At 43.4% G+C, this 21,813-nt stretch overlaps 3 protein-coding genes and 2 long non-coding RNA genes across 15 annotated transcripts; 2 read left to right on the forward strand and 3 right to left on the reverse strand.

Moving 5' to 3' along the window:
• Window positions 1-1,484: 1,484 nt before the first annotated feature.
• Window positions 1,485-4,919, forward strand: LOC4337325 (flavanone 3-dioxygenase 3-like). Of its 2 annotated transcripts, XM_015778307.3 has the most exons (4): window positions 1,485-1,725; window positions 2,956-3,194; window positions 3,301-3,885; window positions 4,607-4,919. In XM_015778307.3, the coding sequence occupies exons 1-3, from the start codon at window positions 1,555-1,557 to the stop codon at window positions 3,869-3,871; spliced, it is 981 nt and encodes a 326-aa protein (XP_015633793.1). In that variant the 5' UTR covers window positions 1,485-1,554; the 3' UTR covers window positions 3,872-3,885; window positions 4,607-4,919. The 2 variants fall into 2 exon arrangements, with proteins under 2 accessions (XP_015633793.1, XP_015633792.1); XM_015778306.3 differs by lacking the exon at window positions 4,607-4,919 and having other exon boundaries at window positions 3,301-4,149.
• LOC136356140 (uncharacterized) lies at window positions 1,573-5,628 on the reverse strand. Of its 4 annotated transcripts, none has more exons than XR_010740895.1 (3): window positions 5,297-5,628; window positions 2,917-3,024; window positions 1,573-1,710 (listed from the first exon to the last, which is right to left on the reverse strand). It is a non-coding gene; the product is annotated as an uncharacterized lncRNA (long non-coding RNA). The 4 variants fall into 4 exon arrangements; XR_010740897.1 differs by having other exon boundaries at window positions 1,675-1,811; XR_010740896.1 differs by lacking the exon at window positions 1,573-1,710 and adding an exon at window positions 1,778-1,910.
• Window positions 5,629-7,001: 1,373 nt separating this feature from the next.
• On the forward strand, window positions 7,002-11,035 carry LOC112938683 (uncharacterized). Of its 2 annotated transcripts, none has more exons than XR_010741143.1 (3): window positions 7,002-7,143; window positions 9,393-9,912; window positions 10,012-10,462. It is a non-coding gene; the product is annotated as an uncharacterized lncRNA (long non-coding RNA). The 2 variants fall into 2 exon arrangements; XR_010741144.1 differs by lacking the exon at window positions 7,002-7,143 and adding an exon at window positions 10,509-11,035 and having other exon boundaries at window positions 9,775-9,912; window positions 10,012-10,261.
• LOC4337327 (2-oxoglutarate-dependent dioxygenase 21, chloroplastic-like) lies at window positions 9,129-10,840 on the reverse strand. Its single transcript, XM_015778732.3, has 3 exons — window positions 10,570-10,840; window positions 10,017-10,255; window positions 9,129-9,909 (listed from the first exon to the last, which is right to left on the reverse strand). Exons 1-3 carry the CDS (start codon window positions 10,750-10,752, stop codon window positions 9,330-9,332), a joined length of 1,002 nt encoding a protein of 333 aa, XP_015634218.1. The 5' UTR covers window positions 10,753-10,840; the 3' UTR covers window positions 9,129-9,329.
• Window positions 11,036-14,553: 3,518 nt separating the features above from the next.
• LOC4337328 (ubiquitin carboxyl-terminal hydrolase 3) lies at window positions 14,554-18,725 on the reverse strand. Of its 6 annotated transcripts, XR_010741142.1 has the most exons (12): window positions 18,584-18,725; window positions 18,349-18,480; window positions 17,369-17,413; window positions 17,093-17,195; window positions 16,954-17,012; window positions 16,785-16,859; window positions 16,281-16,329; window positions 16,116-16,192; window positions 15,694-15,907; window positions 15,317-15,406; window positions 15,022-15,224; window positions 14,554-14,685 (listed from the first exon to the last, which is right to left on the reverse strand). XR_010741142.1 is itself a non-coding variant. In XM_015778205.3 (9 exons), the coding sequence occupies exons 1-9, from the start codon at window positions 18,677-18,679 to the stop codon at window positions 15,818-15,820; spliced, it is 726 nt and encodes a 241-aa protein (XP_015633691.3). In that variant the 5' UTR covers window positions 18,680-18,725; the 3' UTR covers window positions 15,540-15,817. The 6 variants fall into 6 exon arrangements, 2 of the variants coding, with proteins under 2 accessions (XP_015633691.3, XP_066166268.1); XR_001544930.3 differs by having other exon boundaries at window positions 14,554-15,221; XR_001544929.3 differs by having other exon boundaries at window positions 14,554-15,224.
• Window positions 18,726-21,813: the final 3,088 nt, after the last annotated feature.

Here is a 21,813-nt window from a genome sequence, read left to right on the forward strand (position 1 = left end):
GAAATGATCCTGTTGAGGCCAACTTCAAACGGAAATTGCATACGCTCATGTCCTTCTTCGGTGATGCAGATGCTGGTTACTGGTTAGCCAGTTTGATCATTCTGAATTTTGTTTGTTAATTATATTTAAAACGATAATATATCAAAAGGAGTCAAACTTCACGTAGAACAATGCATCATGCAAGTTCTGTTTCCATGACAACAAGTCTCGCGCCGTTCCAACGAATGCCGACACGGCGAGAGGCTAGCAGCAGTACACATCATCTCAGACCACACACAGCACACTCCCTTGCCGTATACTCCCCCAATCTCATAATATAAGGGATTTTGAGTTTTTATTTGTAACATTTGACCACTCGTCTTATTTAAAAATTTTTAAAATTATTATTTATTTTATTTATGATTTACTTTATTATCTACAGTATTTTAAGCACAACTTTTTATTTTTTAATTTGCAAAAAGAATTTGAATAAGACGAGTGATCAAACGTTGCAATCAAAAACTCAAAATCTCTTATATTGTGGGACGGAGAGGGTACTCCAGTATCTTCTAGACTTCTACACAAGGATTTCATATCTCATCACACTGCTCTAGCAGAGAACCAAACTAAACAACTAAACAACGAAACATACAAACACGTAGGCAGAAAAGGAACAAACGCACACAGAGAGAACAAAAACGGAGAAGTCCACGCTTGATCCTGACCGTCCATCTCTTTTGCAGGAACAGCTGCACCGCGATACCACCAAGACTAGACAGGAGACAAAACCGAAACCTGGGTGGCTGTCCACAGAATTTTCACAATTGCAGACCTACGAGAGCTGCCAAAAACGGCCTTTTTTGGGATGCTGCCACTGCGACATTTAAGTGCCGAAACCTTCGAGCGGTTCAGGTTTCATGACCCGGGGGGAGCCCCTCCTGGACAGCCAAAAAACACAGTATGTATGGCCAAATCAAACCAACTTGCCTCCCCACAAATATTATCCGCTTGCTCGTCTTAATTTCCTTGGGTCTTAAGAAAATCCAGCGCCCAGTTGCACGCGTCGCGCAGCTTGGCCTGTAGCTCAGCATCATCAATTCATCATCATACTCAAGATTCATATAGTATTGCTACTTGTGCATGATGCAGATGCGGTGCAACATCGCACACCACGCGCTCCCAGCGTACGTAGGTAGGTACGCTGCCTATGCCCAGCGGCTTCTCCTCTCCTGGACCAGATACAGGATCCATGTAGTCCATTTCGAGACGCTGCAAAGTGCATGAATGGATGGAAATGCGTCGCCTAACTTGACTTCTCCTTTGGAGCCCCCTGTCCAGGTGAGGAGGATCCATCAGGTGTATTATGCACATGTATGCGTTCTGCTTCTGCACAGACAACAGAGAAGAACGGCGGTTTTTTTTTGCACCAACCTGCAGCTGAAGGAGAGAATGAACCATCAGCCTCGGCTTCCTATAAGAAGAGATGCAGCCACAGCTCTCACACTGCGTACAGTTCTAATTCTGCATAACCAATTGGCGTACCTGAGCTGCGTGTGGCTTCTTCGCTGATCAACAATGTCTGACACGTCGAAGGGTATCCCTCAAGAGCAGCTGCCATCACAGGAGCTCCACCCGCCGCCAATGCCAGTGATCAACCTTGGCCACCTCAGTCTTGATGATCCCACGGTGCGGTCCCGGGTGGTCAACGATATCGCCAAAGCATGCCGTGATCTGGGATACTTCCAGGTAAATTTCCTTTAACGCAACGTAGTGACACAGCCTTTTTGTCATGTTCTTACTCTCTAGACTTGGTCTTTTCCTATGTCCAAACACTGAAGACAGTTTACGTTGACGCCATTTTGACATGTGCTAGAATGGTATGGGGTAGTCAACCAAGGAAGCTTATCCTTGTGTCCCAGCCACATTTCTATCTGGCAGAAAACTCCAAATCAAAGAGCAAGTAATTGAACCCTAGGAGCTATCAGATCGGGACCCTTCTTTGAAATCCTGCAGGTAGCAATGGCAGCATAATATTGTTCGCTAACGGTGAAGAATATGGTATGCGCCTCCTTTTTCTGGAAGTGGTGATATGGGCAGTCTGTATCTACTGAACTACATGTTTGATGAGCTGCATCCTATTTTTGCTCCCACCAAAATGGAGAGTTTGATCTGTGCAAGTCTAGGAAAACTGTACATATAGTACAATTCACTGCACCAACTCTATGTATGGGCTAAACAGCTCTTTCATGAAAATGGGAAAAACTAGATAAGGAAAAAAAACAACTAAACTTTATCAGTTTGTTATGTGGAAACCCACAAATGATGAAGCGGAAGCAAACCTTGTGCTGTGAGCATGCTAGACTTGATTAGCTTGCCAAACCGAAGGTACACAAATACATGACATATGCAAAGTACCGTATCATTGCAATGCAATGAATGACTTGATACTTTGAATTGAGACCTTAGTTCTTTGTAACAATAAATATTTCAATGATGAACTGTAAATTAGTATTCACAAAATTTGAAAAGATATGCCAAAGTATCTCTTTCTAGGTTAAAAAAGACATATGTAAAACCTCTATATGATCATCTACTTTTTACAAGATTGGTTAACATTTCAAGTTCACAAGTCTGAAACTGACTCTACACCTAATCGATATTTTAGCTTTGGGTTCTAAACCACTGCAATTTTTTTTTCTTTTTCCGTCCATGTGGACATATCAAGGCTGCCAGCACTATCACTGGGGTGTTTTATAAACCTTTCAGTAATGACAAGAACGGACCATGTATATAAAAGTGCAATTTGTGCATATAGAGAAGGACCATTCAAATGCTATTTTTCCTGATTAAGTTGCTACTTCATAAGATAAGTACCAAAGCATTCTTTTCCTACATCATCACTAACTAGCAGGCAGTAAGGGAACAAAGAAAGCTTACTTGTGCACCCAAGTCTCTACTAATTCTGCCATTTTGCAGGTTATAAGTCATGGGATCAGTCAATCAGTCATGGATGGTGCTATTGAAGCTGCTTCAGAATTCTTCAAACTGCCAAATGAGATAAAGAAAGAGTATGCATCAGATGATATCCGGCAACCTGTTAGATACGATACCAGCTCAAAGGATGGCATTAGTATGTCTCGGGCATTCCTGAAGCATTATGCCCATCCCCTCTGCGATTGGCTGCAATACTGGCCACAGCAACCACCAATATATAGGCAAGCAGTTTCTTCTCTTAGAAAGTCATTTTACATTGTTGAACAAACAAAATAACAGTGCATGACAGTAAGAATGAAAATGACTCCTTTTGTTTATTGAAAACAGGGAATACATGGCAAAATATGCCGTAGAAGTAAGGGTGGTGGCTCTGAAACTGATGGAAGCAATTCTAGAAGGCCTAGGCATTGGCAAGGAATACATGCAAGAGAAATTTGAGGAAGGCTTACAGCTATTGTCAGTGAATTGCTACCCTAAAGTGTCTCAAAGTGATACGTCAATAGGTCTGGCAGCACATTCTGATTATGGGCTCCTAACCATCTTGCTCACAAGTTGTCAGGGCCTTGAGGTTGTTGACCGCAGCAGCAACAGCTGGAAAGTGGTCCAGCAACTCCCACATGCATTGCATGTCCATGTAGGAGACCACATGGAAGTTCTAAGCAATGGCCGAATCAAGACTGTTGTGCACCGCGCTGTTCTGAATCCTCAAGAAGCAAGGATTTCTCTCGCTAGCATTCATGGTTTTGCACTGCATGAGAAGGTCTCCAGTGCCAAAGAGCTGGTCGACGAGGAAAATCCACAAAAGTACAAAGAAAACAGCTTTAATGACTTCCTAGAGCATCTCACTGCCAATATGGACAACAGGCAAAGGAACTTTCTTGAGAGCCTTAGAATGTAAGGGGCACATTCACGGTACGGTCTTCACTTTACGTCCAAAAGTAGGTAGTACGATGTGCATATGTCTCCCAACAGTTTATCCCTATCTGTTTCAGACTAATGCTGCGTCTTTAATTAGTCTATTTTGTACCATTTTGATCTAGTTTTACTAACTTGTTTACTGTCAAGTTGTTTTTCCTTTCCATCATACGGTATTGATATGGGTCTGTAGAAGGTAAGGAAAACCAACCGTGTAAAAAATATACAATAACAATAGGGCTCCTGCTGTTAGCCATTTAAGCTAGGACTTTGTATTAACTACTCCGTATGAAAGGGACACATTTATTCATTTTGTTTATTTTTTCTTGGTGGACACTGTCATCCATATAAAATTTTTACATTTAAGAGCCAAGGAATTAAGGAAGAATAAAGATTTATGAATGAGAAACAATGAAAAGAGTGAAGTACAGAAGGTAATCACGTTAAGAAAAATGATGTGAGAAACGCCTAGGAGTCTTCCGGCTAGCTCCACAAGGTGGTGGGCTAGACGACCTGGATTCGAAGTTTCACCCCTTCTAATTATTTGATATTAGGTCCTTCCCTAATATTCACGTCTTTTTTGTTAAGAAAAATGATGTAACCATCTATAAGGAGCAAATCCAGACCAGAAGTGCTCAATTATATACCTTGTGGTTATATACATGGTCATGTAATTTGTTTTTATGGTATGAGATTTTAACATCACCCAATCATGTAGGCCAATTGGTTCTATGGTATTGAGAAGCAGATCAAGCTAAAGTTTATCTTGGCATGTTGAAATCCTAAGCATCATCATCATCATCATCATCATCATCATCATCATCATCAATACAAGCCATATCTTGGCTGCCAGGTGTCCATTTCCAGTCTAATAAGAGTCAGTTGGTTTTTCTTTCAGAGAAACGCATGTAATTATCTTTAGCCATCATCTACAACTTTTAGGATCGAATATATTTCAAAATTTAAAGTGCATGTGTGGTTTACATGTCCCAATGTGTAATTCCATTATATATATTAAGCATGCCATTTACAAAATTTGGGTTTTTGAGTTGACCGCTGTGCTATTCCAATCTACTCTTTTGTAAAGAAAAAAATGAGGTTACTAACTTACAATTCACAACTACGGGTCTTGCACAGACAGCTCATTATGTAAACGGGATTTTGATTGAATTTATGCTTTCTAAAACGCTAGCAAAATCCAATTAGAAGGAAGTTCTTAGCACAGCAAATCCAAAAACTACCGCTGCTCGACTTAAATCGAAGGGAAACGATTCCCAAGCAAGCTTGGGCACATAATCTGCATAAACAGCTAAGACCGAACAAGGATGAACCGCAATCTCCCCATGGATGGATTTCAAATTCCAAACGAACGAATTCGAAAGGGGAGTCGAAGAGGAAGCGGCCGTACCTCAGCAGCGGATCGAAGGCGCGAAGCCTTCACGGGGTGCGCCGTGTGCGCAGGCACCACCGATGCAGTCGAGCCACGAGCCCACGAGTGGCATCAATCTCAAAGCAGGCGCGCGTCGGGGGCGCGTCGTCCCGCGAACCCCAAGGCTGCCACGCCCGCGCCGTTCGCCGCGATGCGGCGGGGGAATGACGACAGCTTTCCGCCTACCCGATCTGCTCCCCCCTCGCCTGCGCCGGAGAGGAAAGGGGGCCGGCGGCGACGACTGGTCGCCGCGCCGGCTGCCGCCGTAGGAGATAGGCTGTTTGGGCTTTGGGCTGGATTGTTTGTGGCTCAGCGTGGATGAGCTTGGACTCCCAAGCATAACGGATCTGATTTCTTCTTGGGCTTTCGGCCTATTATCAGACCAGCAGGTATTCCATGTTTCCCTTCTGCAACTTAAAAACTACTCCTTCCGTCCTAAAAGGATTTTGAAAAAACAAACTACTCACTTCCATTTATAAGGACATTTTGCAAATTGGACCCATTTCAAAGTTATTTCCTTCAATATTAAGTTATTAAGAACTTATTTCTTTCGTATAATGAGAATTTATAAAACCCGGCTTATACACCAACAAGGGTGTGTATACGGCCACCTCCTAAAATTAAGAGCTCATTTCTACTACTACCTCTCGCAAAACATAACAATTTTTTGGCTGTAAATTTATATATACATGTGCCTAAATTCATAGCTAAAAGTATTTGTATTTTAAGACGGAATGAGTAGTATAGCTTATGCACTGATTTTTTTTATATAGAGATTAAACTTATGAGAAAACCCACAAACCCAGCTAATGCCTGGTTTGTCAGGAATGTCACACCACGCAAATCTGCAGCAGCGGCTGTCCGCACAGGTAACAGCTAACAACCTCATCGGTCACCTACGTTCCCTAATAAACCAAAACAACTTATTAAAAAATAAAAAATTAAATTTTTATATAAAAATTTTATACATATATTCTTAGTGACTTAAAAGTATTAGTAAATTAAAATATCTTAAAGTTAATATCAAAATTAAGTTTGAATAGTTAAAATTTAACTTTTACATCGCGTCCCACCGTCGCCGCGCTCGTCACCCACCGTGGCCACCGCCTCACTTGCATCATCGCTGTTGTCGCATGGTGAGATAGGTGGTGCGACCCACCTTGACGCTCGCCCCGCCCGCCCTGAGCGCTCGGACGGCTGTATCCGGTTAAATTGGTTTTGGTTGGATCCCTCTATCCGGTATCTGGGGAATATTTCCCTCTAGACCGCCCACCAACCAAACAGGTCGCCATGTTCTATCTTACAACCCTCCGTCTAAAACACACCCTACATGAAGTACCAGGTTCTTCTAGTTGTAGTGGTTGCAGAGGAGCAGAACCTGACCCCCGCGACGGGTGCGACGCATCCATCTTTCCCGTCTCCTTCAAGTAGCCACGCCTCGCCGCTCGGTCAATCAGGACCCGGGCGACCAAAATATCCCGCTGTCTCAGCAACGTCACGCGGCGCGCGGGGGAGGCAACACGTATACCACCCGCGCGACCTGTGCTCGCGTCTTTTTGGCGCCGCACGTCCCATTCGCCCCCCGTCTCCCGGATTACGGGGGCCCTGCCCTGCCTCAGCCTCCGCCCTTGTGAGTCTGACCGGTTCGGCAGCAGCGTAGCACTGTGCGACACCGGGGCATATAAAAGAGGGCGTGGAGGTGGAGCTGCCCTTTCCAGCTCCGGAGGAGCGCCAGGATTGGAGAGGAGACGAGAGAAAACGAAGCCGCACCAGCAGCTCGAAGCAGCAGAGTGGCAGCCAGAGGAGAGGCCTCGTCTGAGTGAAAGGTCAGCCATTTTTCTCGCACAGTCACACACACACTCACACTGGCTGCTTCTCTCCTCTTCCATCATCTGTCTATCACTTCTCTTCTATCTGATCTGTCTCTCGCTGCAATGGGTTCCCCTGCTAGTAATGCTGGTCAGCTCCAATCTAGTTCCATGTGTCTGCTAATCTGCTTTCTCGTTGATTTCTTCTCCTTCTTGGTAGTATACCGGTAGTCATCTCTTGTCGATTCTTTTCTGAGTTTTTCGCTCTCTTGTTCGCGGGAATTCGGCCAATGGTCAGTTTGGTCGCTGGTCACTGGTCACTGGTCAGCACTCCAGTGAGCAACCAGTGCTTGGGCCGCTCAAGGGGCGACACGTGCAATCCCATCAGACCACGTTGCGCCACACGCGAATCCCACGTGTTCTCCTTAAATATATAGTAGCCGCCATTTGTTTTTCTTTTTCTGAGGCGACAGTCGAAGCCATTATCTTGTGAAAAATCTGCGAAAAAAGACAGCACCCCTTTGTTTATTGTTTTCCAAAGCCTTTAAGCAAAATCTTACTTCGTAGCCAAAAAAGCCATCTCTTCGCTTGAATCTATTCAGATATTTTTAGGCATGTCTGATTAAACTGTTTTGTTATGCCTAATCAGGCTTAAGATCGTCCTAGTCGGTACTCGATCCTCCTCAGCAAAACAGTTCATGTTGATGTTGTATTCCTTTAGCCGTTACATCCGTGTTGAACGTAGACATCGGGTTTTAATCTATTATAACTTTTATAAAAAATAAATCTTAATTGTACTCCTGATATTTATGCCGACAGCTTCCTTGTTATATCTTCTTTGAAGAAAGGCGGTGTTAAATTAGACGCCTTCCTTCATTTTGATCGTCCATTGTACACCGGAGAAATTTCCCCTGACAAAAAAAAAAAACCGACATCCTGTATACACCCAAGATTGAACATATGAGCGGCAGTGCTCATATATGCAACCTTGAATTTTCTCCAACTCAAAGCCCGAATCAGAACAAAATCTTGACGTTCACAAGATTGAGACTGCATCTACAGCAACCCTTTCACACTTTCGCTTTTGTCGGCCAACACATCGACTACTTGACCTGTGGATGGATTGGATGAGATAGCTGATAGCTGCATACACTAGTGCTACGGCGATGCTAATGTCAACCTTGTCCTGCTTTGCCTTTCAACTGCTGCAAACGTCGCCGCCGTTTTGCATTCCCTGCTGGCTGCTGCCTTCGCATGCCACTGTCGTTGTCAGAGTGGTGGCATCTGCAAATTGAGCTTGCAAAACGTTATCTGCGAGTGATCTCCCATTTTCGTCGTCTCACTGAGTTCGTTGCAGGAGAATCCTGACGACATTTTGACAACTGGGACTCACCTTTTTCGTTCTGATGCATAGAAATTCAGTGTTGCTGTTTGAACTACCCACTAGCTAGATCATAGATTATTTTGATTTTTCAGCAACTTTTCGAGGGCACAAATGAATGAATGAATTAAATATTTAAAAGTTGACAAATGCATTTTAAAAAGTATTCTAAGAAATCTCTGTGTATAATGTTTTTCCAAAAAATCTCATTGTTTAGAAGCTTGGAAGCGTGCTGGTGATAATCTAGTAGTAGGAGCTGAAAATAACAGGGTACCATTGAAAAGCATGAAATTCAGGAGCGTTGGGTATTTGGGATCCTGTCCTTCCTATTTCTTGTGCTGCCTTGATTGAGAAAAAAAGGAACTATGTCACTGAAAGTATGTGGTTAAAAAAAATGCAATACAAGGATTATGTCAAGTTCTCTGTCAGTACTATTTTGTTGTAGATAAAATTTATGATTCTTGAGAGGTACCTGAGGTTCTGAGATGTACCAAATTCTCTGAATACCTCCTCGGCAAGAAATTTAGTGTAAAATCACTCCAAACTTTTATCGAATGCTAAGCAAGAAGGTACTGAGCACCAAGGCACAACTAACTGTACGTACTCTTGTAGCTATAGTTACTAAGGATGTATAACTAAATATTGATTACATGTGTTACAGTGTTGCACAGTACAGATTGACATCACTTTTTCTTTGACCAACAATCCAACATAAAGTCGAACAAACTTCCCGAAGTAGGAGTTTTTAGGTGGTTTAAATACTTTATCCGAATAATGCCATCTTGCTATATATGTTCTGATACAGCACTACCACTGTTCCTCTTCAGGGTTTGTCGATCCTGAGGCTCTCGACATACCTCTTATACCTGTTCATGTTTGCTGGCAGGAAGTCCAGGAAGTCCTGGAAGCTGCTTCCCCTGTACATTTTGGGGTGGTGTTCATCGACGAGCTCTTCGGCGCAGTGGACCTCTTCATCCATCGAGAGACCATGGATGCTGGCAATAGAAATCCTTGACTCGTTTGGGTTGAGAACGGCTCGATGGACAAGGGACTTGAGCTGGCCATTGCTCAACACTTCCAGGTGGTCTCCTACATGGACATGGAGAGCCCCAGGGATAGCAGGGACAGATGTCCAGGCATCATCCTCATGGTGCATCACCTCAAGCCCTGGGGAGCTCTGCAACAGGATGGTGAGGAAGCCATAATCAGAGTGAGGAGCCAAGCCGATCTTGTCGGCTTTCTTCGCCGATGACTGCGGGTAGTTGTTCAAGGCCACGAACTGCACCCCTCCTTCAAGCTTTTCTTGCAGGTACGATGGCCCTAATCCCAGGCCCTGCAGGATTGCTTCCATGAGCTGCATTGACACTCGCTGCGTCTCCACGGCGTACTCACCCATTTTCTCCCTGGTGTGCCATTTGTCACACAAGTTAGGATGGTTGTCAAGATGCATCCAGTGATCACTCACCACTGTGCTAATGTGGATGATCTCTGCATTGCGGTTGCAGGTTACCTGTAAGTTGGTGGCTGCGTCGGCCAGAACTTGATCCAGTCGTCCAGGGGATTGGCATAGTGCTTCAGAAATGACCTGGACATGCTGATCCCGTCCCTCGAGCTCGTGTCGTACCTGATGGGCTGCCGGATGTCGTCCGACGCGAACTCCTCCTTGCGCTCCGTCGATAGCTGGAAGAACTCGGAGGCGGCTTCGAGGGCGCCATTCATGCAAGACCTGCTGATGCCATGGTTCACCACCTGCAGGTAAGTCGAGCACAATGGTCTATCAGCTGTCTCTGGTATATCTGGCGTTCGTCAGTTTCGCATGCAGATGCAGTTTTGTTACTCATTTTCATGAGTTGGCAGCAGCTTCCTTTTCACGTACTACGTGTAAGCAAAACATTCATGTCACATCCGGTACTAGATTCGTTTTTTATGAGAAAGAGAGAGTACGTGTAAGCAAAACATTCTTGTGTCTGGTATCACATGCATGTGTAATAACAACTGACAGGTGTTGGAGGACAGGACAAGCAGAGGAGGATGCAGGGTGGTGACAAGTAAGCAGCACTAACCTCAAAGCAGCCACGTTCACGGCACGCCAGCACGATATCCCGCACGGCGAGCGCCCGCGAGGCACTGTCCATGGTGAGCCGGCCCAGGTTGATCACCGGCAATGGCCGCGGCGGCGGCGGCAGCGGCGGAGGCACTCCCTTGTGCTGGCTCGCCATGTACAAGCTCCCGGCCACGGCGGGCATGCCACCCTTCTATCTTCTCCGGCGAGCTTGAGAGCAAACAACACAGAGGACAGGTCTCTACACTGCACTGCACTGCACTACTACCTCCTGAGAACACAGGATGCCTCCAGCACAGCACAGATGCCCAAGTATTTATAAGCTCTGATGAATCTGCAGCATCAGAGAGACTGAAAGCGGCATGGCATAGAGCCAACTGGGCAGCGGGTAAATCCCCTGCACGTAGACCATCTTGTATCGGCCAAATCAATATTGGGGCTTTTCAGGGCGATTCTGTCCAGGAGCAGGCAATTGGCTCACCTCCTCATCTTGCGTTGCGTTTGCGTATGCACACACAACACAACTACTACTACCACTACTTACTTCGTAGTAGTGCATGCTTAGTAAGTCCAGATGAGCAGCTACAGGTGCAGGCCATTTCGATCCAAGATAGTGGCCACCAGCTGTGTCGCCGTCGATCTGTGACTGTGATGAGTGACCCTGCTGCCTGCCGAACATTTTGTTATTCCTCCCTCAGCCTGCGAGTTGCCGCTGGGTGCATCCCGCTTTGCTTTCTCTCTCTGTCTATCCCTGGATAATGCTTGTTTTTCAGGCGGAGTTGGGGGTGACTTGTGGTGGTGGGTCTTTTGCTCACGGTGGTGATGGAGACGACGAATCCCGCGGCAAAGTTGGGGGGAGGAGACCTGCCGATGCAGAGGGGGGGTTTCCGGTTTTGGATTCTGGGACATGACAAAATGGCTCCTTTTTTTTTCAGTTTCAAGGGGGGGAAAGCAACAGCCTTGCTTTTCCACGTTAGAATAGTAGTGCTAGCACTTCCCATGTTGTAGCGAGTGGCAAAGAACAAGTAGAAAGCTTTTCTTAACGAGCAGGTAATCATCGTTATTGCGTAAAAATAGTACTCCAAGTGTTGGAATAGTAGCACACTTCCCATGTTGTAGCGAGTGGCAAAGAACAAATAGAGAACTTTTCTCAACGAGCAGGTAATCATCGTTATTAGATAAAAACAAAAGTGCTCCAAGAAAGAGAAAATAAAACAGGATACGGTGCTTTAAACTTTTCTTAGTTTTCTTTTCGCTGGTAATTCCCTTTTTGTGAATTTTTTTGATACTTTTTCAGCGGAAGATACTTCTGAGGTCCTTTTGGTCCCATTGGCGTAGTTTATCACACTTTTTAACCAAATTTGATCACCTTTTTGGCTATTGTTTGGTTTATTGTCAAAATTTAACACGGTGACATCACACCCTCTCTGCTATTGACGAGGTGTTTGGTTGATGGCTAATCTTGCCACGTCTAACATTAGATAAGAGCCACAGAAAATTCGTGCGAGCAAAATGGTGACTACACCCTGGACTAAACTAGACAAGATATTAAGTCCAATACGTGGGGTGATCGTATGAAAAAAAAAAGTTTGTATGCCTTATGAAAAAAAAACTGGTAAATCTTACATTTGACGTAGAAAGTTTGGGTGTTCAACCGACCATTCTAAAACTTGTCAGAAGTGTGTAATAACTTTTTTTTATTACACAGAAAACACATGCATCATACTCATACACTTGTGAAATGTGCCTCTTCACACACGTTTAAAGAGATGAAAACCATTACAAATCCTTGACCTTACTAAATTCCAACCGGAAGCGCCCTCGCTAATTTGTAATATTTGTGGGTATTAGGATTTGAACTTTTGATAGGTGAAATCAATACCCACGTCCCACGACAACATCGTCACCCTGCTAATGCCTCCCCCGAGTATGCAACAAACTTAAATCCATATGATCTACTTCTTCCGTTTCATAATGTATGACTTTCTAGCATTGGCTACATTCATATAGATACTAATGAATCTAAATATACATATGTGTCTCGATTCATTAGCATCTATATGAATATGGTAATGCTAGAAAGTCTTACCATATAGGACGGAGGGAGTATTGTCTTACCACATTTCTGGAACATATGTTAGGATAAGCATGACCGGAACATCCCTGCCAAAGAAATATCGAAAGGCTTTCTAAAGAAATAAAAAGTGTCAAGAACAAGGGAAGGTACCCACAACCACAAGGTCACAGGTGCTAGGAGACGGCTGTTCGGCTTTCTAGCCGACTGAGTTTCAGTGCCTCACCAGATTCAGTTGATTCCTGATCGGATAAGCTACTACCAAGAGCTCGAGTTGATTAGGGCACCCACAATGGTTATCTATAGGCTCTATAAGAGATCCATGTCAGCATATTTTCCTACTTGGAAGAGATTAAATGAAGAGAGAGAGAGAACAAAGTTATCTAGTAACCTGGAGATAGTCTATAGAGAAAAACGAGGCAATGTATTAAAGAGCTATAGATACCCATGTAGACATACTATTGAGATGATTTACTATTAATCTAGTATATTGCTGAGATGTACATATTTTATAGATAGCACCTTACTTTACCATTGCGGATGCTCTTAGTAATAGAGGATTTTAGGAGTATCAATCAACTAGAATATATTGTGTCAGTACTAACAAAGCCCAAAGAACAGACATAGTAGTAGAAAGGTGTCTTGTTGCATTGCCATAAACGAGAGAAAATGAGCAACAGCAACAGTGCCAACAGGTGAAATTTGTCGCAGCTGGTTGATCAGCTGATCTGATGCATCCCTCCTGGAAGGACGGAACCAATGAGCCGTGAGTAATTGATTCATTGGGCGTGGTCACACTTCTCTCCTGCAACTTGATTAAATTTGAGGACCAAGATGCCGAGTGAATCTGCCACGGGAATGAACCTGGGCAGGAGGGCACCATCGCCTCATCCGCATGGTCTCCAGGACTTCTTTATTTGCCGGTAGGCGCCAAAATTGCTCTTTTCTCTGGACACAATCGCCGCGGCGGCGACGCGGAATGCATGAATTTGGGTATATGCATGTGCACCAGAGTGTGTAAGACTGTAAGGGTTTGTTTTCACGTTAAAATTGGAAGTTTGGTTGAAATTGGAACGATGTGGCGGAAAAGTTGAAAGTTTGTGTGTGTAGGAAAATTTTGATGTAATGGAAAAGTTAGAAGTTTAAAAAAAAAATTAGAACTAAACTTGGCCTAAGGTTTGCATTTTTCAAGCATAAAGAATGGGGGGCCTTCTGATATTTCTATGTACGGAGTACCAACAAATAACAACTGGAGACACGTCAAGTTGATGCAAATGAGTGGTCGACGTGAGTACTCCTTTCGTCCCAAAATATAACAACTTTTAGCCCTCAAGATTTGTCCCAAAATATAACAATTTTTCCACCAACATTCTCCTTCCAACCAATCACAACCCTCCACCATTCACTTTTCTTACCTACATCTACTACTAATCCAATCACAACCCCCCACCACTCACTTATATCTACTTTTTTCTTATCTACCTCTACCACTAATCCAATCACAACCCCCCACCACTCACTTATATCTACTTTCTTAATAACTGTATCCAACCCTAAAATTTCTTATATTCTGGGACGGAGGGAGTAGTGAGAAAGTCACTTCATTCAGCCACCATGAAGAACATGAACATGGTTTATCCAGATTTATCCTCAAGAATTGATTTTTTTTAAAGATGAATGGTGTATATGAGAAGAGAACACTGATTTTTTATATATAGTACCGTTGTTGTTTTACAGCTAATATTGTTCTTGCACTTGGGCAAATAAATACTAAATGATATATAATGGCGATTGATAAAAGAGCTAGGTAGAAACAAAAAGCGCTAGGACGAAATGGCATATAAAAATGAAAGAAGGCGCTCACATTTGATAGCAAGGGAATGGTGTAGCAAACATTCTTAGCGTACTTCCTTTTATCATAAATTCACAATGAGGTCAATATATTATTGAAGAGATTCAGAATAACGTTGCATCAGAAGTGGCAATGAGTGAGCGATATTAGGCGGTGTAAATGTCAAGTCACCATGCTGGTTTGAGAAATAGCTGAAGAAGAGAAAGAAAAAAAATGGTACGATTACTTTAATCTTTCTTAAGACAAGATATGGCCACGGGCTCATGCTGACTAGACTACTACTCCCGTCCCTTAATATAAAGGATTTTGATATTTTTCTTGCACTGTTTGACCACTCGTCTTATTCAAAAAAATTTGCGCAAATATAAAAAACGGAAAGTTGTGCTTAAAGTATTTTGGATAATAAAGTAAGTCACAAACAAAATAATAATTCCAAAATTTTGTGGATAAGATGAATGGTCAAACAGTGCGAGTAAAATGTCAAAATCCCTTATATTAAGGGACGGAGGGAGTACGTCAGAACTGACCAGAGAATAGACATAGAAAGGTGTCTTGTTGCATTGCGATCAGCCGATCAAGGGAGAAAGGGAGCAGCTACAGGGCCAACAGGTGAAATATGTCGCAGCTGGTTGATCAGCTGGTGCATCCCTCCTGGATGGGCATGGGCAAGCCCATCTCCTAGGTAACTGAAACTTTATTAAATTTGAGGTCCAGATGCTGAGTGAATCTGCTGCGGGAATGAATTGGGCAAGAGATTTTTAGTGGGTTCAGCAAGATCCATAATTTTGTAGTAGATTATAGTAGACATGACAGCACGTTTACCAATAGTCATGTTGGATCAGTCGATTATTCATGGAAAGTTGTGATGTATACATTCTCTGACTCACGACGATAATTTTCTTCCTGGTAGACCTGTGGATATTTTATAGTTAAAAGTAACGGGATATTTTTGCTAAATCCTGGCTGGTAATCGAAATTCAGCATGTTTTCTACATGTCCTGATTGTAAGTTTCCAAAAGAGAATTGCTAGTTCAACAGCAGTGCATTAGGAATCTACTTGCCCTTACTTTCATTTGGCATTAAATTATGACAGGCTCAGGTTTTCTCTCACTAAAACAAACAAGAACTGATGGCCACTGAGGCATAACTTAAATGTCTAAAATGACAAATCTGAATGCCCTTCGAGAGTAAAAACATACCGTGGCAGCTCAAGGTAGTTCAAGTAGAAGACAGAACGAGTGTGAAGTCTGTGTAATTTGCTGAACTAGATAGCCCTTCACCTTTATGGCCTCAATCAGTTATCTGAAAAAGCTCTGTTTTGCTTTACTCTGCTTTTCTTGATAGCACTATTACGTTGAAGTTCACCGAGTTGGGAATGTTGTGCATGGTGGCCTTAATGATATTCACAGCATCCTAATTCAATAAAATGGTCACTGCATTTTACGAGCCTGGAGGGAAGCAATTGCAAATGCAAACAAGCAACAAAACAACCAATAGGCACTAGTATATAGTACTGCCAGACAGTGTGAATCTCTAATAATTAAAAGCTACATCCAAATATGAATCATGTTCTATTCTGAGACATGACAGCTGCAACACCCAATTCACAAAATTGCAGTACCTGCAGTAAGCTTTTAGAGGATGATGGGCCATGATTTATTGGTCCAGGCTTCATACCATCAAGCTCATAGAGTGTTCCTACAAACGAATGGTATTCCTTACTAATATACAAATGCAAGTAAAACTGACAATTGAATGGAAGCAGATATATCTATTACAGACTTACCATCACATTCGACAAAACATATATAATGCTCTTCAACGTCATCAGATAGCTGGTAGAAATGAGAGAAGTATTAAATTATATACTCAATGAAAAGAGGAAAGGAATTATTTACAAAAGTATTATGTTTATGTTCTATATTCAGTATTTGTAGTTATGAAAAACCAGTAAGTATGATACAGCAATACAGGTGCCATCCTATTCTCCGCGGGACGTTTTAGGTGGTGTTTGAATCTCATGAAGATGAAGATTAAGTGTTTCACGCAAAACGAGGTGGTAATAACGTGTGATTAATTGAGTTTTAATTATTGCAAACTTGAAAAATGGATTAATCTTATATTTTAGAACAACTTTCTTATAGAAAGTTTTCACACGAAATGCACAATTTAGCAGTTTGAAAAGCGTGCCACGAATATCCAAAACTTAATCCACTTTTTTAAGTGGAAACGAATGGAGCCTTAGTTTTTCAGATAAAAATCCCAGCTCACACAAGCAAAGAACAAGTACCTTTGTGTCACCGGCACTGGCAGCCGATAAGTGAGCTCTTGCCATGTCATCATCCTTCTCAAGAAACACAGCACGCTGTAAAAGCATGGCATATGATAATAATATAGACATGAAAATACTGTGAGAGTGATAAAGGAAAATAGAACCATTTTAGTCGAGTGATAGGAACCTCGTATGAAGTCATGCCAGATGTTGATTTGATAAACATGTCCAAGAAAGAATTCTCCGCTACAAAAGAATAGATAAGATTCCTTTAAAAATAATGGGGGACAATGGAGAGTGAAATCATTGTACGGGAGTGACCTTACACAAACTGATTTCTGAATATGCATTTCCAACAGCATGAAGTAGCGCAATAGTTCCACAAGCATTTCCTAGTGATTCAATTTGTTTTATGAAAAACAAAGTTTCCTGTTGCAGAAGGCATGAAAGAAACATGTATGATTAAAGGCAACCATGATGATTGGTGTAAAACTATCAGGATTAAGGACCCTGTTATAATTAAGAAACAAAATGTAGCACTCTTTACGTGAAGCTATAGCCCTTTCAGGTGGCACTATCATGCCAAAAACACATTTGCTCACCTTCTCTCCAGTAATTAAAAGATGCTGTGAAGGATTACTTGCATCCTGCACCGAAGTAGGGCTAAGTGTGTAAATCAAGTAAAGGCTGAAACCCATAATAGTACTAAGCTAGTAAATGTACATTAAAAAGAGAGAGATTCTTTACACACATTTCACAGAAACAATCAACATGTCCATATATCATCATAAAAAAACACATTTAATTATTGGTTGAGATGCGTATATCACAGAGTAGTTGAACTATAAATGCATAGAGCCATAGAGGTTCTATTACCCTTTTATATAAGATTATGCACCTAACAACCAGGGAATATCTGACAGAATATATAAATGGAGATATTAAATAGTGAACCTTCTGCCCCAATTATAGCTTATTAGAGATGTCAAACATACATAACAAAGGTCATGGCCATTTTATCTCTCCTCAACAGGTCAAACATGCCACAAAACTAGTTTTTGGGCACTCTTGTGAAGCAATGGGGGTATAGTAACAACATTAAAACAATCACTGAAGCACCTCAGTGATCTCATGTCTATACAGCATATGAAGCACTGAAGTCTGGAACTTGTACATTAATCTGGAGAGATTTCAATGATGACAAAGAGATATAGTGTTCAATGGTCCTTTTTGAGAAGAACAACTCCTGAAAATGATATTTAAGAGTACTGACGTGGGTGTAGCATCGAATTTAGTCGAGCACACGGAAGCCAAGTCAAAAAAATTGAGACACGCGACCTAACCGGCTATGCGAAGGAACAGATATAAGCTCCAACTTGACCCTCACAGCAGTATACATAGTTTCAGTTAAGACACATCGCAAGATGATCATTGATCATCCACTTATATTGGAGTTACACGGTTGTAGAAGGCAAATCAGGAAACATTATGCATTTGTATGGGTGAGCGGAGATCGAGCCCCTGATTTTTCTCAAAACTCGCGAAACAGAAAACAAATTCTGGAGCAAAGTGATGAATGCACCTGGGTTGGATCGGGGAAGCAGAAGACGACGGCGAGCACAGGCTGGGGCACCATCTCCAGCGCATCGGCGTCGAGGCTGTACACGTCGTGGAACTCCGCCACGTCCTCCGGGACACCCAGCGACCACATGAGCTGCGCGCCCCGTGCGAGCGCGTCGCCGGCACGGCGAGGGCGAGGCGCTAGGTCAGAGAGGCAGTGAACCGAAGCGATGGCCAAGGGGGGGGGGAGGCGGAACCTGGTTGAATACGTCGGGGCTCGACTCGAGCGGCGGCCATCTCTCGCCGGGGGAGACCGGAACCGGCGGCGCGGCGGCGGAGGGCACCGCTGCCATGGGGGATTCGCCGGGGAAACCTCGCCGCCGTCGGCCTGGAAACCTCGGGCCAGTACTCCAGTAGTAGGGCTGGTCTTCCACCATCCTGTATGGGCCGCACGTTCTACGTGGGCTATATGGGCCCAACAAAGTTGTCCCGGATTGTGATTCCGGTCCATGTACGGCCCAAGAAAAATCCGGCCTATGTACGGCCCAATTGTGCCCCGACACGCCGCCATCACGCCGCTCTGCGTTGCCGCAACGACGCGAGCTCACTGCCGCCGATATCGCGCATCCAGAGCAACGACACGGTGGGGCTCCGATGCGGCGATGCTCGCCGGCGCCTCTGCCGGAGACGGCGCCGCACCAAGACAGCGCGGAAGCCTCCCAGCATGCACCTCGCCGGTGCCTCTGCCGGAGCTTGAGCTCGGCTAGAACGCCGATGAAGACGACTAGACGAGGGGGTAGCTGTAGCTCTGACCTGCACCGGAGCAGAGTATGAACTGTGTAGTTCAAGAAAATACTGATTTTATTCATTCAAGAAATGATTTTCTAATTGTCCTCAAGCATATGTCAAATTTACTGCCACTCATTTTAACTAACCAAGCATCTCTGTTTTGTAGAAGAAACTCCAGATCCATATGTCAAAATTTACCGCAGAACTAGTGTGTGCGCTCTTTACTGAAACAATGAATCATGTTGCCAGTGTTTTCCCAATGTTTACTGCAATCAATCACTGTGGTTCTCACATCTGAAAGCACGCTTCAGGATTAGTTAGAAGTCGTCAGATACAGTTCACCGGTTTAGAAACGGCAAAAAAGAATCACCACTTTGTCGATGTGAATAAACTCAGTAAAAGCCGGTTGAATTCTTCTCTCGAAGAAAAGGTTGGATCAGTTCGATCACGCTGGCCTGCACTCGCCATTCAGCGGCACTGCGGCAAGTGTGTAATTATCTTCCGTACTACTAGTATAAAATTTCCATTTGCTCTGGCCAACGTGAAAGAGCCTCCAGGCTGCAGGAGCTTAATTAACAAGCTGAAACAGGCTGTGCACTGTGAACACGCTTGACCGGTTTTGCACTAAAAAATTATATGTTTTCAGGTGGATAAACTCCAACGGTGAGGTAGTTGCGTGGTTGTAGCTATCTGCTTTTCGCCTAACCCTAAAGTTTTAAGGACAAGTTGCATGTTGTTTGAATCGTTTTATTTATTTTGTTTTGTCAATTCAATTATTCAGCCGTGCAAAATTCTATAGTCTATAGCGTGCAGGTGCAGGGCAAGGATAATCAATAAATACACATACATTTTTCTCTCAAAATATCTTATAAATGTTCTGTGTCAACAGGTGTGAAACGATGCAATACGATAGTTCAATGGCACGAAAGTAATCGTTTCAACACAGCAAAACACGAAATTCAACTTCTAGATGTACAATTTGACCATCTGGATTTGGGATTGTTTTGTTCGACAAGGAGCCAAAGGGCTAAGCTTATTTGCATCAGATTGACCGGAAATAGAAGCCTGGGATGATGGCGGTCTCATCAATTACCTTGTCGCTCTCAAGTTTGTTTATGTTAGTTACAGGTTTACTGTACAAAATTCCTAATAATATCCCAGTGCGTGGTCCTTGATGGACGCTAAAATGGATTAAGACATGATCCACTATAAGCTACGGACTGTGACCGGCATTTTTTTACTCCGATTTCAGGGAGCTTTCGGTAACCAATCTTTTGATTTTTCCGGCGGTTACAAATCCACCGTCTAATAGCTATCACCATCATGCAGATCACTATATCAGTAATAATCTGTATAGTAGCAGGGGTCTAACACTAGATCAGTACTACTAGCACAGTAGCAGGGGTGCTTAAGCACGCCAATTTAGAGCTGGTCAACTGGATATCCTATTCGTGCGAGGCTAGCTGGAAGTTGGACTCCAGCTTCAGAGTTGGGTCACAATTTGACCACTCCACGATCTAGTAGTGCTGATTAGCTCATTTCTGAGACTGACCGGTTCCAATTTTATTTTGTCTGTGGAAGATGGATCACTGAACGTCTGAATAATTTCAAATTGGACGGAACTAAAGGCATGTGCTACCTTTTTTGACGGCGATATGATCTTGTTTTGCAAGGCACTACTATTCCTGGGAGGCTGGGAAGGACGAACAGAAAGAATCGTGTACATTTCTTTCAGAATTCAGATCAACGCGGCGAGAATCTTTCTGTTGCACGGTGTTCGAGATCGGATCGGATTCTCCAAAGCTGCTCTTTTCGCCGGTGTTTGTGAGGACGTTCTCGATGGCTTTTCATCCAGATCACGGCTTTTCGATCAAAAGGGGGAAGAAGTGAACGTGCAGCTTGGAAAACGCACCGCATCCAACTATTTTTCCTCTGTCGCGATTTTTTCAGGCATGCGGCGCGCCCTGAGCAAGCAGTTTTGTATGGTTTGGTTTGATTTCTTCATAAGCTGACGGATGGACGCACTCACGCAGGCACGATGGATAGATTCATAAGGTTGTTTGAACATGTGATCAATAATCGTTCCTTCGCCCTTAATCTTCATGCACGTTGGTATAATTGCTGGGAGATACAAAGTCCTCTCACGTCCCTCTCCTTGATGAAACAGTAGCGATTGTAACATTTTCTGAATGGTGAAAGTCTTCGAGCCCAACGGAGCAGCATTCAAAACTTTCTCATTCTGTCACTGGTCGTGTCTGGTTGGCGGCTAGTAGCAGTAGTAACCGAGTGTCAATGTCGGAGTTGGACTAAACCATTCACTAATCAAATACCACTGCAAACTGCATGCACACACCCACTGATGAGCACTGACAGCTCGCGATATACTCCATCCATAAAAAGAAAAAAAAATCCTTATCTAGATTCGTTATACTAAAAAAATATCTAATTCTATTCTAGATCAATTTTTTTTACAGTAGTTCATAGTAATTCATTTCTGACAGCTCCCCCAAGTCAGTCAAGATTCATACGTCGACAACGACTCGAGCTTGACCCGATCGCGTCACCGGTCACAGGGCCTCCCCATCCAAACTGCGCCGGAACAGAAGGAATTCCCGGTTGCGATCACGCCGCACACCACGTGGTCGCTCGCATACTGTAGTGTTTCGCTGCGCGTCGCACGATGGCTCGGCCCCCTTCG

This window comes from Oryza sativa, chromosome 4 (assembly GCF_034140825.1).
Source record: "Oryza sativa Japonica Group chromosome 4, ASM3414082v1".
In the NCBI taxonomy this organism is placed as follows: domain Eukaryota; kingdom Viridiplantae; phylum Streptophyta; class Magnoliopsida; order Poales; family Poaceae; genus Oryza; species Oryza sativa.

Coding starts and splice junctions, on each gene's coding strand:
- LOC4337325 (XM_015778307.3), top strand. CDS start 1,555: ATGTCTGACACGTCGAAGGGTATCCCTCAAGAGCAGCTGCCATCACAG. Junction 1,726..2,955: donor GTGATCTGGGATACTTCCAG/GTAAATTTCCTT, acceptor GCCATTTTGCAG/GTTATAAGTCATGGGATCAG. Junction 3,195..3,300: donor CAGCAACCACCAATATATAG/GCAAGCAGTTTC, acceptor TATTGAAAACAG/GGAATACATGGCAAAATATG.
- LOC4337327 (XM_015778732.3), bottom strand. CDS start 10,752: ATGCCCGCCGTGGCCGGGAGCTTGTACATGGCGAGCCAGCACAAGGGA. Junction 10,256..10,569: donor GTGAACGTGGCTGCTTTGAG/GTTAGTGCTGCT, acceptor ACTTACCTGCAG/GTGGTGAACCATGGCATCAG. Junction 9,910..10,016: donor ACGCAGCCACCAACTTACAG/GTAACCTGCAAC, acceptor ATGGCACACCAG/GGAGAAAATGGGTGAGTACG.
- LOC4337328 (XM_015778205.3), bottom strand. CDS start 18,679: ATGGCAGCGGTGCCCTCCGCCGCCGCGCCGCCGGTTCCGGTCTCCCCC. Junction 17,013..17,092: donor ATATTCAGAAATCAGTTTGT/GTAAGGTCACTC, acceptor ATTCTTTTGTAG/CGGAGAATTCTTTCTTGGAC. Junction 16,860..16,953: donor CTGGCATGACTTCATACGAG/GTTCCTATCACT, acceptor ATGCTTTTACAG/CGTGCTGTGTTTCTTGAGAA.